The sequence below is a fragment of the Nyctibius grandis genome, chromosome 4 (assembly GCF_013368605.1).
Source record: "Nyctibius grandis isolate bNycGra1 chromosome 4, bNycGra1.pri, whole genome shotgun sequence".
In the NCBI taxonomy this organism is placed as follows: domain Eukaryota; kingdom Metazoa; phylum Chordata; class Aves; order Nyctibiiformes; family Nyctibiidae; genus Nyctibius; species Nyctibius grandis.
This window is the reverse complement of record NC_090661.1, coordinates 104,654,047-104,671,939: the sequence shown is the minus strand read 5'-3', so window position 1 is coordinate 104,671,939 and position 17,893 is coordinate 104,654,047. Positions and strand designations below refer to the sequence as shown.

General features: G+C 52.6%; 1 protein-coding gene across 5 annotated transcripts in view; it reads left to right on the top strand.

Annotated features, from left to right (window-relative positions):
• Nucleotides 1-17,677, top strand: part of STK32C (serine/threonine kinase 32C) — a 70,647-nt gene extending 52,970 nt beyond the window's left edge. For 2 of the 5 annotated variants that reach the window (XM_068399046.1, XM_068399044.1), the window contains 10 exons: nt 2,056-2,207; nt 4,265-4,438; nt 4,936-4,973; nt 6,302-6,391; nt 6,906-7,009; nt 7,108-7,224; nt 9,377-9,502; nt 10,370-10,501; nt 11,452-11,519; nt 12,164-12,987. In XM_068399046.1, the coding sequence (XP_068255147.1) occupies nt 2,056-2,207; nt 4,265-4,438; nt 4,936-4,973; nt 6,302-6,391; nt 6,906-7,009; nt 7,108-7,224; nt 9,377-9,502; nt 10,370-10,501; nt 11,452-11,519; nt 12,164-12,296 (1,134 nt within the window). In that variant the 3' untranslated portion in view covers nt 12,297-12,987. Of the gene's footprint in view, nt 1-2,055; nt 2,208-4,264; nt 4,439-4,935; nt 4,974-6,301; nt 6,392-6,905; nt 7,010-7,107; nt 7,225-9,376; nt 9,503-10,369; nt 10,502-11,451; nt 11,520-12,163; nt 12,988-17,275 lie in introns of those variants that run through there. The other 3 variants (XM_068399048.1, XM_068399045.1, XM_068399049.1) reach the window with 3 other exon arrangements.
• The last annotated feature ends 216 nt before the right edge of the window (nt 17,678-17,893 follow it).

The window sequence follows — 17,893 nt, the reverse complement described above, 5'->3', positions numbered from 1 at the left end:
CAGCACCGCGGCGGGAGCTTGCCTGGAAGGAGGACATTGCCATCGACACCCACGCTGGTGTTTTTTTTTCCAGAAAACAGAGAACAAAAATTTCCAGTGTGCCTGTAGCTGGCACTGCTTTGTGTGTAGGTGATGCCGTTCCATTTCAGAAAACTATTTATTATGATTACAGAGTACAAGAAGTTTTCATCGTTTTGTCATTTATTGTACTGGGTTTCCATTTTCCCTGCAGGGAAACAAGAAGCAAATGACATAAATATAAAATGCAGTAACTGCTAAGAAATGGCAAGTTACAATCTAAAAAGAATTAGAAATTAATGAGCTTCTAGCCATAATGTGAAATAAACTGACATCAGGAAGGAATGCTGCTCAGTGCTTGGATGGCTGTTATTCAAAGGCTTGTTTTTAGAGAAGTTATATGGCAATGACCATGTTTTAAAGGGATATTGGTAGGTCTTTTCTGCTCAAAGAATTTATAAAATGTAAAGCTATTTTTGCCTGGTTTGTTAAATGTACAACCAGTTTAGTCTGCTTTAGGCAGGGGGTGATCCTGCGGGTGCTTTGCATTGTGGTAGGTAGTTCATGGCTGTCATTAAGCTGGCACAAAGCAGGGCTTTTACCTTACGTTTCCCCACACCAGCCACGTCGGGCTCTGCCAGCACCTGCCTCTGGGCAACGTGTGGCTCTGTCCCAGAGCCAGGGGAGGGCGACCAAGCTGGTGAAGGGTCTGGAGGGTCTGACCTACGAGGAACGGCTGAGGGAGCTGGGGGTGTTTAGCCTGGAGAAGAGGAGGCTCAGAGGTGACCTTAGTGCAGTCTACAACTACCTGAAGGGAGGGTGTAGCGCAGTGGGAGTCGGCCTCTTCTCCCAGGCAACCAGCGCTAGGACAAGAGGACACAGCCTCGAGCTTGGCCAGGGGAGGGTCAGGTTGGACATTAGGAAGCATTTCTTCTCAGCAAGGGTCATTAGCCATTGGAAGGGGCTGCCCAGGGAGGTGGTGGAGTCACCATCTCTGGAGGGGTTTAAGAAAAGCCTGGCCATGGCACTTAGTGCCCTGGTCTAGTTGCCATGGTGGTGTCAGGGCAATGGTTGGACTCGATGATCCCAGAGGGCTCTTCCAACCTGGTTGATTCTGTGTGACCCCAGGACACTTGCTCAGGCCAGGCTGCCCGAGAAGAGACCCTTTAATGTGAGCTCTGACGTGTGCCTGGAGTCATTTCAATACATAATTTTCTGTCATCACGCTAATTGTAACGATGGCTGCAAAACAGTCCCCGTAATTTCAGCGCGCGTCGCTAATTGGGCTGTTTTTATCAGGCTAATGATAACCACCTATTATTTTGTCACCTTCTCGCTGTAGTGTGTCCTTGATGATATGATATTGTGCGCCGTTAGCACTCGCAAATGGTTATTAACGGCAGCGTTTGAGAGGTGCGGGAGGGTTCGGCGGCTCCCGTCTCCCTACGGTGCCTCCTGCCACCCCCAGACCCCCCCGTTACCTGCTCTGATGAGCGGCCTGAAGCCACCCAGGTCAGCCCAGGGGACGGCTGTAGGACCAAAATGCCAAATCATTTCTTTTTCAAAGAAAATATGTCCAGCACGTTGTAACCATGGGCATGTCTGATAATTAAAAGAGAACAGACGTAATTATAGAGATGTAGAAATTTCATTACTTCATTTAACAATAGTTACCTTGATGACTAATTAGCTCTTTTAAATATAGTTACGTTGGTAATTAAGGTGTCGGTAGTACCAGGAGGATGGAGGGATGCGCGCCAAAGGCAACGCCGGCTGGAAGCCCGCGCCAGCCCGGTGGCAGTGCCGGTGCCAGGCTGGGGGATGGGTAATGGGATTATTTTGGCCTTTCAGAGCACAACTACGTACGTGGGAGATTAAAACTGACCTGCTGGAGGCTGGCGGCCCACGGGTCCGTGGTGTTTGATAGCAGGGCAGAGGTGCCGAGCGACCTGGGTCTCCTCCAGCTGCAGCAGCAAATGAGGACACAGAACGTTTCACTAAATCTCATTTTTTCCCCTCCATCCTGCGGTGCTTTAGGTGTGTATAGTGCAGAAGAGAGACACCGAGAAGATGTATGCCATGAAGTACATGAACAAACAGCAGTGCATCGAAAGGGACGAGGTTCGCAACGTGTTCAGAGAGCTGGAGATCCTGCAGGAGATCGAGCACGTGTTCCTGGTGAACCTCTGGTGAGCATCCCCTCCCGCTGCCTTCGGGGCCACCCGCCCTCAGGTGCTCACGGAGCCACGTTCTCCCCATCCTCTGGGGTCACAGGCATCCATGGGAGCATCCCCATGAGCTGCTGCAATGGAAGGCCGTGATAACGTGAGATGCGTTCAGGAGACGTAGCACGAAGATATCCAAATGTTATGGCACCCAACATTTTGAAACAGCTTAGCTGCTTTTTTTCCACCAAAAGCCTTTGTGTGTTTGTCAGGTGTTTTTCACCAACCTTCTTGCAAGTGCCACTCTCAGGTCCCTCCTAAGGGACCTGCTGCCAATGTAACCCTACAATGGTGACATCCATACAGGATGCATTTCAAAAGCAATATCATCTAAAGCTATTTGTTAGATTTCGGCCTGATTTGAGGAGTTTTTTTAAAATTACACCCTAAAACATTACCCAGTAATGAGGGTAGTTTTTGCCAGTGCCCACACGATCAAGTTAGTATTGAGCAATTTGAAATGTAACTGTTTTTAGTGACCTGTTGCTGGAAGAGTTATGAGATCTCTTCAGATTCTCAGGTGCGTGACCTTTTGTTGGACAACTAAGGGCAAAAACGTTCTTTGCAACACGTTCACTGGCCAAATAAAATATATTCCTTTAGAGCTCGGGTGTATCGTTATCAAATTTTGCTCGACAAGTTAGTTTACAAGTTTTAGAAAATAGTGCATTATATCCTAAGGCCGTTGGTCACTTTGGGGTGAGTCCTTAGTGGTCAGCCCTGTGACCCTGTCCTGGACCCTCTGCTGGGTGGTGGGGGTGGTCCGTCCTCTCCCTCCTTGCCCGCCCTGGGAAGGAGCACCCGACGTGGGGCAGGGATTGGAACATCCATCCTCTTCCCCCACGGTTGACCAGCCATGGTCAACAAACGATGGTCAACAAACATGGTCAACAAACGATGGTCAACAAACGATGGTCAACAAATGTGGTCAACAAACGATGCCACAAACTGATCCTGTGCCAGCACACGTCTCTGGGCACTGCCAGAGGGAGCTGGGGCACGAGCAAATACAGGACATGTTGCAGGGTGACAGAAATGAGGAGCTCATGGCTTATATTCCCAGACTGCAAGAGTGACATTTGTGAGAGGTGATGGAAGACCCTTGGTATCCTGTTGAGTGCAGGGTCGCAGGCTGAGAAGGGAGGGGTGGTCCCTTCTCTTGCTGTGTGTGTGACCTGGGTTGCCTCGGGCAGCGCTGGCACAGACATCCCCTCCCTCGCCGGCAATGTTGGATGCACACCAGGCTGGTGGGCAGGAAGATTCTATAAAAATCAGAAAGTTTTTGTACCCAAAGTGATGAAAGTTGATAATACTTCACATTCCTTTTGTTGATCAGTTACTCCAGAGCAGCCAAATAAGTTAATACTTATTTTTTCAGCATTTTGGCAATTGCAAATATTTTTTTCCAACAAATAATGAAATTCCTGAGAAAACTTGCTTTCTTAGCAGATTTTCCCCTGTCAGCTCGTACTTTTAGAATAAGCACACATTTAGGATGAGAGCAGGAGCGTGTGATTCATAGTATTACACAATCCCACATACTCTTTCCTCAGAAATTCCGTCGCCAAATATAACAATTGCAGGTTGTTGTGCAGTGTGTCCTCGCTGCTGTCAGTCTCCTGCGGATCCACTGCACATTTAGAGAGGCGTTTTACTCTACAGTAAATAGAAATCCCTTTTTCTGGTTTTTATGGTTAAATTAGCGCTTGAGTTTTCCAATTCTTTTTCAGGATGGGCAGAGATATTTTAAGGATTGTTCACAATTGAAAATGAGAAGTTTCTCTGAAGTGAGTGGCTGGCACAGCCCCGAGCTCTGCCCACAGCTCTGCCCACAGCTCTGCTCGGGGGTGGCGGTGGCAGGGTGAGAGGGGGGTTAATGAGGGTACTGACCTCTTCAAAGGAAGCTGCGCTTGCTTAATTAAAAAGCTTTCACAGTGTAATTAGGAGAGGGAGGAGCCTGACCGGGTTCTGTGGCACCTGTGAGCCCCAGGCTGGCGGCTCACGCGCGGCCGGTCCCGCAGGTACTCCTTCCAGGACGAGGAGGACATGTTCATGGTGGTGGACTTGCTTCTCGGCGGCGACCTGCGCTACCACCTGCAGCAGAACGTCCAGTTTACGGAAGAGACGGTCAGGCTGTACATCTGTGAGATGGCTCTGGCTCTCGACTACCTCCGCAGTCAGCACATTATCCACAGGTGAGCACGCGGGCTCTTACTCGTGGTTGGTAGCTGGCAGGAGCTGCCCGTGTACCACACTGCCCGTGGCTGGTTTGGGGTGGGTGATGCTGTCTTTGCTTAATGCCACGGGTGCCCTCGAGTCAGGGAACCGCTGGCACTAAACCCCACCGGCAGAGCCAGTCCTGGGCACCCTCCCGTGCTGGTCCTGCTCCCCCGTCGCTTGGAGGAAGCCTGGCAGTGTGCTGGGGGCTGATGGTACCTTCCAGGGCGGGTTTCAAAGCCAGCAAAGGCTTCATAGAAATAGACCCGGTATCGTGGTATTAATTTTCCTTAGAAATGATGCCTGAACAAGTCAGATGCTCCCACTTCTTTGCCCAGTTGCCCAAGAAAGCGTATTTCTAGTCCATCATAAAGGGACTTGTCTCATGGTAGGGTATTTTTGTTTTATTGTTGTTGAGTTGCATCCTTGATCTGACTGAGGTTTCATCTTGCTGTAACCTTGCTTCTTTTTCCAGAGACGTAAAACCAGACAACATCCTCCTTGATGAGCAAGGTAGGCTCTCTCCACCTTGCTTTGTCTGCCTCCTTCATTCAAGGGACAGATTCTTTACAGCCTTGAATGCTGCACATGTTTTTATCTGGAAGAAGGGTGGGAAAGGCACCGCTCTGGTAACTGGTGGGTGCTTGGTTGAAGGGACCAGTGCCAGGGAAGATGCAGCGCGGGCAGCCCTTCTCCTTGTCACCCCGGCCTCGCTTCGCCCACGCTCTGCCTTGTCCCTCTCTGGTGCTGGCAGCGTGGCGGGGCTCGAGGCACAGGAGCTGACTTGCTGAGTTTGGGAGTGATCTGCACGTATGCTCTCAGGGTCGTTCTGATGTCCTCCTGGGGGATGGAGCTGGGCTGAGCCAGGTGGAGGGTGCTCAGGAACCTTGTTGAGGGCATCTATTGGTGATATTGTCTCAGTGACCTACACAGGATAAATACCAGAGGAGATCCTATAACGATCTCTGTTCCAGCAGTAGATCTTCTAAAACAAAGACACAATCTCTCAGGCTCCAAATCATTCGGGTTATCCTCCTCAAAACCAAAGCTGGCACTTGGCATGGAAGTTCCTTAGAAAATAGTGCGGGTTTAAAGCCCAAACACAAGTGGGAAAAAGGAGACGTACAGGAAGACTTGACGGGACAAGGCAGCCAGAGAGTAACTTTCGTAGCTGCCTTCTAGATAGAGATCAGAAAGAAGCCTCCAGAAGGGCAAGTGGGTGGGTTTTCTCTGTGCCAGGCTGGCTTGGAAATAGTGACCTTTTCTGAACTTTAACTTTCAGTCCTGATGACAGAGAAAGTAGAAACAGAGAGAAGGTGTCCCAGCACTTTTTGAAATACCTTAATGATTTCTTCGTACAGGCTTAGGGTTTGGGGTGTTGCTCTGATTCCATTGAACCGACGTGCCCAGCTCTGCTGTGGCTGGTGCAGAGCAGCAGTGCTGCTTCAGCTCTGGGGCTTGCGGGTCGGCGTGGTTCAGTGGCTATCAGCAAAACCAGTTCTAGGGTTGGGATCAATGCGACCAAGGCGTTACCTCAGTGTAGGGTTTCCCTGTTGTCTTCTTCACTGGCTGGAGGTTCTGGCTGGAGCAGTTTGACTGAGTGCTGGAGCTGGTGTAGGTTACCAGCTGGCTCCAAGGGTGATTTAAAGACAAGACCCCAAGCTAGCGACCATGTAATGACCCAGCCAGACTGGGGTCCTGGGAAAGCTTCAGGGTCTGCCATGGCCATCTGGTGCTACGCTGCCCAGAGCAGAAGCTTATGAAGCAAATGTATTCTGACTCTGCGTCGCCGCTGTTCTGCGCTGCCATTAATTCCTTCTTAAAATGTGTCTTTATTTAAGGTCATGCACACTTAACAGATTTTAATATTGCAACAATAATTAGGGACGGTGAAAGAGCAACTGCATTAGCTGGAACAAAGCCATACATGGGTAAGAAATAACAGCTGTGCCTCACGTCTGTCCTGCACGTTTCAGTGTGCTCACCGCATGCCAGCCCCGTCCGCGACAGAGGCACGGAATTAATTAATTTAGCACATTAATGCATGCGCCCAAGTCACTCAGTGGAGCCTCATCACCTGAAAAGTGAAACCCCCAGCGTGGATGAGTGGCTGCCAGCACACCCTCCCCGTCCCGTCCTGTCCTGCCCTGCCCTCCCCGCTGGCGCTCGGTGCATCCCGCGCTTGGTTGGGAGGGCTCTGCCCGCGTGTGCCCCATACCTGGCACACAGGTCTGCTGCTGCTGGTGCTGCTGGTGCTGCTGGTGCTGCCACTGCTGTCACTGCTGCTGCCACTGCTGCTGGTGCTCACCCTGCCTTGCAAAGCCTCCCCTCAGGCACTGGTGCATGAAAACAGCCCTGAGGTTTACACACTGACCGGCATGAAATACTGACATAGGAACACTGAAGTCGGCGAATAACCTGTTGTGTTTTGCCCTTTCCGTGCAGCCCCGGAGATTTTCCATTCCTTCCTGAACGGCGGGACGGGCTACTCCTTCGAGGTTGACTGGTGGTCGCTGGGGATCATGGCTTACGAGCTGCTGCGGGGCTGGGTAGGGCTCCGGGCGGTCCGCGGGCTGCGAACGCGCTTTTGGAGTGACTGCACAGAGGGGAGGGAGTTTTTGCTTCATCGTTCCGTTTTTTCCCCCAGAGACCGTATGACATCCACTCCAACAACCCCGTGGAGTCCTTAGTTCAGCTCTTCAGCACTGTCAGCGTCCAGTACTCGTCTGCGTGGTCCAAAGAGATGGTTGCTCTGCTAAGAAAGGTAAATAGTTTGGGTGGTTCGTTAGCTGCAGTGTGCGAGCTGGAAAATTTTCAGCACATTAATAAATAATGTAAAATTGACATAGGACTAATTTTTATGACTTTATTCAGGCTTAAGCACAGATGAATCTTGTGTTTTATTTGTTTATTACTCCTGTAATAAGCTGCGTTATGTTTGATAGCAAGGGAAGGAGGAAGACTGCTTTTGGTGTGAAGTCAAACTCCTGCCTGTGCCCGAACTGCCCCTTCCAGCATCCCCCTCTGTGGTTGGAGGTTGCTCTGGGGGGAAGTTGCTCTGTGGGACCACGAGAAAGGGGTTGGTTTGGGGTGGAGGCTCTTTGAGCTTCTGCTGGCTCGAGAGCTCAGACCAGCAGCCAATGGGGGTGCCATGAAAAAGATATACATGGTGCTGACAGCAAATGAGTGGCTCCGGTGTAAGTTAATGTTGGCTGGACAATTTACATAATGAGGTTTTGTTTTAATGAGAAGCAGCGTTGCTAGTTCAGACCGTGGCGAGTTCATGTTGCCATCTGCTGGGCTCCAGGAGACGCGCTGGGAGGTAAACGTCTCACAGGAAAATGCCCGCAGCCCCCTCAGCCTGGAGGGACCCCCCTGCACCCCCAGAGCGCGGGGGCTCCTGTGCTGGGGGTGCCCCAGCCCAGCCCTGCCAACCGGGGCAGCCCCGGGGCTCCGCGGTGCCAGGGGACACCTGCATCTCCTCCTGCTGGGCCAGTCTTACTCAGGAACTGGGAATTCCTCCCTTTTCATTTTAAAGATGAAGGTAATTTTATGCTGAAAATAGTGCCTGAAAAGCTCCCCCAGGCAGCAGTTGCTGGTCGAGGTGGTCTTTTACCCCGTGCCCTTTGCAGGCATCCCCGCACTTGGTGGGCTGTGGGTACGGTCACCATTACCTGCTGCTTGGGTAGTTACCTTTGGCACGGGAAAAGCACTCAGTGCTGAGTTTATTTTCTGCAGAAGGGCTGTAGCCACCGATAATCAGTGTGCCTGGAATTGTGCCGTGGTTTTTTGAAGGAAACAGTCACAGATGGGCATTTTGTAGAGGTCCTACTGTAGGTGTCCATCAGCTGGGAGACCGTATGTGCTGCGTTTGTGGGTGCCCAGGGCCTCAAATTCTAAATGCTCTGGGAAAATGGCAAGAACTGGTCCAGAGGAGGGGTGCGGCTCTGGCGCCAGTGGCAGCGGCACGGGCAGGCAGGGGGGCAGCTCCTAGAGAGGAGTGAAGGTGGGCACAACTCGCCCACCACGAGCATCCCGCGCGTGGGAGAGGAGGGATGCGCACGGGGCGCTGGGGACGTGCTGCAAAGGTGGCACCAGCCGAGCTTCAGGGAAGATTTTCACAGGGGGAAACTGGGTACAGCATTTTCTGGAAGCCTTACCCAGATCCTGTGTTAGACGTACCTCCATGTCAGAGGTACCTCCACATCAGAGGTACCTCCACATCAGAGGTACCTCCACGTCAGAGGTACCTCCACGTCAGATGTACCTCCACGTCAGAGGTACCTCCACATCAGGCGTACCTCCATGTCAGAGGTACCTCCATATCAGACATACCTCCACATCAGGCACACCTCCATCACTCCTGGAAGCTGTAACTCAAGTCAGCCGAGCGTACAGCGTGGTACACGGTGCTGAATGCCTTCAAAACTCGTCTCTGTCCCCAGACTGGTGTCTCGGTGGATCAAGTGATCATCTTTTTTCCTCTGTGCTTAGTAATTGGTGTCTGTGATAAATGGAATAGTGTCCCCTGGTGTCGCAGAAGTGGTGTGAAAGTGGGACACGTGGAGGTTGGAACTGGAGCGATGAGCCTCTGGGGGCATGCACGTCTGTGCAGGGGAGCAAGGTCTGTCCCCGCACGGGGAGCAGTGTGCCGGGCCGTGGAGGGTTGTGCGTCGTAGGGAGGCACGGCAGGAGCAAACCCACGCTGCTCCGAGCACTCGTGGTGCCACATTTTTGGCTGTCTGGTTTCACAACCTCCAGAACATTTTTCTAATGTGTTTTTTTTCCATACTCTGTTACATATTTCCCTGATGGGAAGGTTGCTGTGTGGCTGGACCACCCGGGTGCACCCGGGAGGCAGGGTGCTGCCGGGCTCCTTCTCCTCCTCCCCTGACGGGGATGCTTTTCTCTCGCAGCTGCTCACGGTGAACCCCGAGCATCGCTTTTCCTGCCTGGCCGACGTTCAGGCCTCGGCGTACTTGTCTGGCGTGGTCTGGAGCGACGTCGGCGAGAAGCGGGTGGAGCCGGGCTTCGTCCCCAACGTGAGTGGGAGCGGTCTGTGTCTTGGGGCCGTTTTGTAGAATCACAGAATCACAGACTGGTTTGGGTTGGAAGGGACCTTAAAGCCCATCCAGTTCCAACCCCCTGCCACGGGCAGGGACACCTTCCACCAGACCAGGTTGCTCCCAGCCCTGTCCAGCCTGGCCTTGAACACTGCCAGGGAGGGGGCAGCCACAGCTTCTCTGGGCAACCTGGGCCAGGGTCTCACCACCCTCACAGCAAAGAATTTCTTCCTAATATCTCATCTCAATCTCCCCCTTTCAGTTTAAAACCGTTCCCCCTCGTCCTGTCACTCCAGGCCCTTGTAAAAAGCCCCTCTCCAGTTTTCCTGTAGCCCCTTCAGGTACTGGAAGGTGCTAGAAGGTCTCCCCGGAGCCTTCTCTTCCCCAGGCTGAACAGCCCCAGCTCTCTCAGCCTGTCTCCAGAGCAGAGGGGCTCCAGCCCTCTGTGCATCTCCGTGGCCTCCTCTGGACTCGCTCCAACAGCTCCGTGTCCTTCTGTTGGGGCCCCAGAGCTGGACGCAGCCCTGCAGGGGGGGTCTCACAAGAGCGGAGCAGAGGGGCAGAATCCCCTCCCTCGCCCTGCTGGCCACGCTGCTGGGGATGCAGCCCAGGACACGGGTGGCTTTCTGGGCTGCCAGCACACGTTGCGGGCTCATGGTGAGCTTCTCGTCACCCAGCACCCCCAAGTCCCTCTCCTCAGGGCTGCTCTCCATCCATTCTCCACCTCTCATCGTCAGAGGAGCCGCTGCACTCAGCAGAGCCTTTCTGGCAGAGAAGTCACTTCTGGGCGCGTTTGCTGCGGGAGGGTCCGTGCTGTGCCTAACGCGCTGTCGTGTGTCCCGGCAGAAGGGCCGCCTGCACTGCGACCCCACCTTCGAGCTGGAGGAGATGATCCTGGAGTCGAGGCCCCTGCACAAGAAGAAGAAGAGGCTTGCGAAGAGCAAGTCAAGGGACAACAGCAAAGACAGCTCACAGTCCGTAAGTGCTGCCTGGGGTAACGGCTGAGCTGGGGGAAAGGCTGAGCTGCTGAGGTTGGGGGGTGCAGCAGGAGTTACTGCGGCAGAGCAGTGACTGCAGATTTATTTCAGTAGAAACATTCATCCAATGGAGTCTTCCCAACAACCAAACGTTCCTCTGACATAAGTTTGATAGAACTCTTTCTAATCTATGCTCTGGAAAATGAAGTGAGATGTGTTTGGTTCTCCCCTTCACTGTGGGTGCTTTTATATCACTGGGGAGACAAATGCAACAGAGCAGACACGTCCCAGAGTCAAACCCCCTCCTGGTGCAGCAGAGCCGGTCCTGGCTCCTGCAGACCCCAGGGGTCTGTAAGGGGCATGTGCCGGGACGGCAGCGTGCTGGGGAGCATTGTGGGAGTGAACACAGCACCCACCATCCCCGCTTCCCCGGCGCGGTGCCTCCGAGCTGCGCAGGCCCCAGGCGAAGGGAGCAGACGTTGCTCCCCGCAGTGAGGTCAGGGCTTTGCCTGTCTCGTGGTCTGCGCTGATGAACCACGATGGGTCCCTTCCCCCTGCAGCGGGGGTTAATGCTGCGATCGATGAGACTTATAAATGCTGAAGAGGTCAGGAAGCGAGGGAGGAAGAAACTAGAATAAGCAGATGTGCAAATACCTCTCCGAGGCTTTGCTGCCAAGAGGGTTGAGGGCAGCAAGGTGGGTGAGACCCTGCCTGCTCCCTGCCCCACGCTGGCTGTCCTGCCTGCAGGCAGAGAGCACTCTCAGAGCCAGCACACCCAGGGAAACGAGCTGGAGCTCCGGGGGAAGCCATGAAGGCAGCTGTAGGTCCCATCAGCCGCTGTGGTGTCCATGGCTGGGGGCTCCGTGGGTGCAGCCGGGAGCGCCGTGATGCTCCGGGCAGCAGCGCTGTGCCAAGGGGACGGCTCATCCACGTGGTGTTTTTCTTCAACAGGAGAACGACTATCTCCAGGAATGCCTCGAAGCTATCCAGCAAGACTTTGTCATCTTTAACAGAGAGAAGTGAGTGTGCGGGGTATTTTTTTTTTTAAGGAAAAAATACTCTTTTCTCCTGGCTTCCCTTAGGAATCAGCGTGCCAGTGCCTGACGGCCGGGAGCATCTCGCTGCCGGCTTACCCCTGGGTGACTGGCATCAGCTGAGGAGCTCAGGTGCTGCCTCTGTGTGAAAAAGCAGTGCTCACCAAATAGGGAGATGGGATCAGGGATTGTTCATCACTACCATCAAATAAAATATGCTGCAGAGACACTTCTGGGGTTTAACATACGTATGTGACACTGCTTCGGTTCCCTCACTGCGTCTTCCCATCCCTCCTGCTTTTAGAGCAACTCCCAGGGAACCAGCGATAGGACAAGAGGACACAGCCTCAAGCTTCTCCAGGGGAGGTTCAGGTTGGACATTAGGAAGCATTTCTTCTCAGCAAGGGTCATTAGCCATTGGAAGGGGCTGCCCAGGGAGGTGGTGGAGTCACCATCTCTGGAGGGGTTTAAGAAAAGCCTGGACATGGCACTTAGTGCCCTGGTCTAGTTGCCATGGTGGTGTCAGGGCAATGGTTGGACTCGATGAGCCCAGAGGGCTCTGCCAACCTTGTTGATTCTGTTTGGGCTGGGGACGACCGCGTAACGCCTGCTTCCTCTGCTCCGCACAGGCTAAAGAAGGGCCAAGAGCAGAGGAGCGGGTCTGCGTCCCCCCCCGAGACCACCGCCGAGGCCGAGGCCGAGTCCGAGCCCTCCAACTTGACCATGTGCAGCTCCGTGTGCTCCTCGGCGGGCAGCAGCTAGGCCGAGCCGCCGGGCGAGGGTCACCGCGCCGAGAACCCGCTCCCAGGGCGCGCCGGGCACACGGGCTGTGCTCCGGGACCGGGGAGCCCACGGCTGGGCCGGCCACGCTGCGGCACGGCGGGTGGTTCTGACAGAGCCGCGTCCCTGGACGTCACGGCTCGCCGGCGCGGCGCCCTGCTTGCCTGCCGTGGGTAAAGGTACTTGCTATGCAACTTGGAGGAGGCAGATTGACTTCTTCACTTGTTCTTTTTTAACGTCAGATCGCTGATCTGCACATGATTTTAATACAGCAAGATGACAAGGAAAGAAGTTACGTCCTTGGGTACGGCAAGGGAGGACACCGAGCAGGAGTGGAGGGGGAGCAAGGCTGAAAAACAGTGGTTTAAATTTTACTTTGGCGTTCCCTGTGCGTGAAGGCTGCCGTAGGGACCAGCAGTCCTCGTGGAGATGGGACCAGCAATCCTCATGCGAATGGAGCAGCCCCGAGGCCTCTCCGGGCTGCGGCGGGTGGCACCAGCCTCCTGGGAGCCTCGAGCTGTTTCCATCCTGCAGCGTAAGGACATCCCAGGCACGTCCTCGTCCTCTCGTCACCTGTCAGAGTTTCTTCCCCAACTCGGGGCAAATGTTTTTTGTGCACTCCATGGATTCTGCTGGGCTGGGTAATGATTAAACACAGAACTAAAATGCAGAATGTATTTAAAATCCTCGCTCTCTTCACATAGCTGCTGCGAGGGGTGAGGAGCTGAGTGGACGGACCAGAGGGGTGGGGGCTGTTTGTCCAGGCTCGGAGGACGCAGATGGTCACAGGTTCAGATGTTATCAGAGACAAAGTGGGTGCCTTGCAACGCTGCTGGGCTGTGAAAGGGGAATATCTCATCTCAGCCTTCGGTTTGCTTTATTTTCAGTGTAAAGTACTGTATATAATTTATGAACACCTGTTTTAACTTCTTAATAAGACAGGAGATCTCTGTTCCCAGCTGTGGATGTTGCCTTTCTTCTTGTTTCAGGAGCTGTCACTATATTAGTTGCTTAATCTGCCGTGGAGTGGCTTTTGGTGACCGCTGCTAAAGAGGAGCCGTGGGTCCTGCCACGTCAGGGCTGCGTTCACATTCAAACTGTCGACATCTGTGTGCTGCCAGACCTCAGGAGACTGCAGGGTTTGCGTCCTTACTGTGTATTCCTAACACAAAAATGGATCCAAAATGGTTTTAACAGATGCAGGCTCTTTCAGGACAAATTTTGCTGTGGTTTTTGGTTTCTGCGAATGCAATAGAAAGGTGCAATTGGTATGGAATGATTTTATACAAAAAATGACACGACGCATTTATTTTCCACAGTTTTATGTGGAAATTAGTACGTGCCTAGATTGTGCAGAACCGAGTTTTCACAGAAGTCTTTAAAAGAGGCGTGCAGGGGTGCAGGCGTGGGGCAGGGGGGGAAGCCCCACGCTGGTACCGGCTGCACGGGTATTGCCAGGACAGAGGCAGGTGAATGCTGTTGGGCACGGGAGCTCTGCCCAGGGCAGTGGGCGTCCGGCATCTTGGATGCTGGCTGGGCACGGGCATGGCCCACGCCTCGTTAGGGGCTGCGCTAATGACGGGCTGAGGGGAGCTGCAGCCGCTCAGTGAGCGAGGGCTGAAATCAGTGCTGTCCCCACGCCTTCCCCCGGCTGCAGGAGGAGCAGAACGAGTGGCAGAACCAAGTAATTATTCAGGAATTACAAATTACTGATGATTTACTCCACCGGTGTGGAGAGGTTTTTGTTTTCAGTAAACTCCATCTCACTGTTTATCGTCTTTCTGTAAATAATGGCAAAAGTTTGGCCTGTCAGAGGGACAAGGAATGTTGCTTGCTTTTGGACCAAAACATCCCGTATAGGAGATGTGGATAGATCCTATTCCACCAAAAGCTCCAGGACAGGTGTTGGCAGTTTGGTGGGATGCATCTAATGAGATGTTTTCATCACTGCCTTTAGGATAAGTGACAACTGGCCCTTTGTGGTCGAGGTTGGGGTGTGTAGGGAGGAGCTGGCTCAAGCTGCGCCAGGGGAGGTTCAGGTTGGACATCAGGAAGCATTTCTTCTCAGCAAGGGTCATTAGCCATTGGAAGGGGCTGCCCAGGGAGGTGGTGGAGTCCCCATCTCTGGAGGGGTTTAAGAAAAGCCTGGACATGGCACTTAGTGCCCTGGTCTAGTTGCCATGGTGGTGTCAGGGCAATGGTTGGACTCGATGATCCCAGAGGGCTCTTCCGACCTCATTGATTCTCTGATTCTGTGGCTCGCTTCTGAAACTGATATTTCTTGCCCCAAACCCCCTCTGTGTCGGTCACTTACGTTCCCTTTCCAGCACTGCTCTTCCTGGGTCAATTGTGCACAACGTCCCCAGAAGTGCTCCCAGAAACCAGGGGGCCCTGGGGAGGGTGGTTGCTTCTTCCCCGGCGAAGCAGCTCGGGGCAGGTGCTGCTGGGGAAGCCCCGCTGAGATCCAGCGTCCCCCGGGGACACGCCACGTTCTGCCTCAGTCTATTCCCGACCCTTCATCGCTGAGAAAAGCAACAGGAGCTCTGGGATCGTCGCGCTGAGCGGCGGGGACACCGCGAGTGCGATACAACTGCAGTGCTCGGGTTTGATCTTTAATGCACGGGCGTAACGTCACTGGTGCCTGCTGGGGACGGGGTTTGAGTGATGCTTGTTCATGCCTAGTCCCTGGGGAAGAAATCACCAGAAAAGAGTAACTGAAAAATGGAAAAGTAGTAAGAAACAGGTATGTCTTTGCTTCCTCCCTGAGGCACCCCCAGGGGTGAGCAGAACTCACAGTGAAGGCGTGAGATGCTCCTGGTACCAACCCCATCGTGCAGAGCTTGAAGGGAGTCACTAGTGGCTCTGGTTTACATCTCCACTGCAACCAGAATACAATAATTTTCTGTATATAAATATTTAAATACACGTATTTTTTTGTATGACAGATTTATACAGGTTGTGCCATTATTGGCTGTGAAAAGTCTCCATCGCCCATAAATTATTCCCCTTAAATTCCTTGCCATAAGGTTGTTTTCTTATCAGTTGTATCATGAAGTTTTGCAAAGCTGCGTGTTTTTAAGTGTTTCCATTGAATGCCACAGACTTCACTGGGAATTTTGCATCGAAAACAAATGCGAGATCAAGTCCTGATGTTTCTCCTTTGCCAAGTCTTTATTACTCTACACCCCACCAAAAAGAGGATGAGAGTAATAAAATAATGGCAAAAAGGCCAATGATATGGACTTGACATTGGACAGTGCTGAAATCCTGATGCCTTGGTAGGGTATTTTTTAAAAATTATTTCAGTGGAAAGATACGTAGAGTATATCTTTGTATTTTATGTTGATACATTTCTGTAATTTATTGCATGAAAGTTCTGCCATGTCACAGAATGTTTAAGTTAGGGCAAGTTTGTGGTTTTGCAGATACTGGGGGAAGCCACTGCACACGTGGAGTAATAAATGTGTAATTTTTAACCTGGCTGAGTATTTGTTGTCATTTCTAGGTTGTTGAGCTGGAGAAAAAGGCACGAAGCATCTCCCCAGTCCCCTTCGCCTGCATGTGCCTGACCCAGAGCCCGCGGGGAAGCTGTCCGAAGGAGTTAGAGCCAAACAGAGCCCGGGTTTGTGCCCCGGGTGGGTTCGTTTCCCGGCGGCTCTGGCTGCGTCCAGAGCATCCAGCATCTCTGGCCCTGGGAGAGCTGTGGGACGCGCTCAGCCCCGTGTGTGCACGAGGAGGCTGGGGCAGCAGTGCCAGCTCCTGGGGCGGCAGTGCCGGCTCCGTGCCCCACAGCTCCCTGGCACAAGGAATAAATGCAAACCCTCCCTGCAGAGGGCAAGGGTAGCCCTGTCACCCCCTGGGTGTCTGGGCAGCTGGGAGAGGTCGCTGCCAGCAGGCTGGAACTTTTATCCCCTTTCCCATTCCTTATGTACGTAGTTTCCACTGCCATCACTTTAAAACTAGAAAGAAAATAAATAGATGTTCAATAGTCTTGGTGCAGTTGCAGGAAAAAGGAGAAAACCAACAAATGAAATTAAATAATGTGTTTAAAATGAAGTGTATGAACAAATGCCTTCCCATAGATGTCTGATGCAGAGTTTACTACAGGTCATTGCATTAAGCTGTGAGATGTAGGTCAGGTCAGACAAGCAAAAAAACTCCACTGAAAAAAAAAAAAATCAATCCCTTCTTGGTTTAAATTTGTGAATTCAGGTAATAATTCATTCCTTCATATTTAACTTGCAGGTCAGTGTATCCAGAGCTGCCGAAGCGCATGGGTTCAGCTTCCACCTCTGGAGCAGGTGCTTGCTCGTGTTTCCACAACTCTTGTTCCCTTTCTTGTGCCCGGCTTTCAGACAGAGCTGGGGGCCAAGGCAGGGCATTGCCCCAGGAAAACCTGCCCCTCACAGGCACGGTACAGCAGCTCTCACTGCATCCATGTCGCACCAGCACCGGTGTTGGTGGTGTTTCACCTTTATTTGCAAGCACTGAGTGTGATGGAGCAGCCCTTGGCATGTGGGCCGGGGCTAAGCAGAAGGGCAGGAGCCTGTGTTATTCCTACACAACTAGTAACAAGCCTCTTCTCATTGTCAATCAATCAATCAATCAATCAATCAGGTTGGAAGAGCCCTCTGGGATCATCGAGTCCAACCATTGCCCTGACACCACCATGGCAACTAGACCAGGGCACTAAGTGCCATGTCCAGGCTTTTCTTAAACCCCTCCAGAGATGGTGACTCCACCACCTCCCTGGGCAGCCCCTTCCAATGTCTAATGACCCTTGCTGAGAAGAAATGCTTCCTAATGGCCAACCTGACCCTCCCCTGGCCAAGCTTGAGGCTGTGTCCTCTTGTCCTATCGCTGGTTGCCTGGGAGAAGAGGCTGACTCCCACTGCGCTACAACCTCCCTTCAGGTAGTTGTAGACTGCACTAAGGTCACCTCTGAGCCTCCTCTTCTCCAGGCTAAACACCCCCAGCTCCCTCAGCCGTTCCTGGTAGGTCAGACCCTTCACCAGCTTGGTCGCCCTCCTCTGGACTCGCTCCAACACCTCAACATCTCCCTTGAAGTGCGGGGCCCTTGTCAAAGGGGAGCACAGCAACCTACAAGTCATGAACTGATGTTAGAAACCCTCACGCATCAAACCCCACAGGAAGAGCACACAAAAATCACAGCACCACAGAACGGTTTCCATTCCATATGATTCTATGAAATCGACTCAGATGGATGAACCACTTCTATTGTTTTATGGTTTCCAACAAACTTTATTCAAAGGAAGGAACAGAAAGCGAATGGCGAGCCATTCTGTTAGAGGGACATGCATAGCTTCGTGGCGTAGAGGTTCGTATTGCTGTACATACCTTTAAATATAATAAATGGGCTCTAATCACCTTTATAAAAGAGTTGTGTCGTATGCAACTGGCCTTCGAATGAGCCTTGTTATCGGTTATAAGACTTAACGTGGTTCTTGAAAAACTGTATAAATAATCTTTAAAACCGGAGCCTGACAGAAAGACCCCAGGGGCCGGGTCCTGGGAGCAGCTGGTGCCCGTCCTGCCCTGGCAGCGGTGGTGGCTGCTGG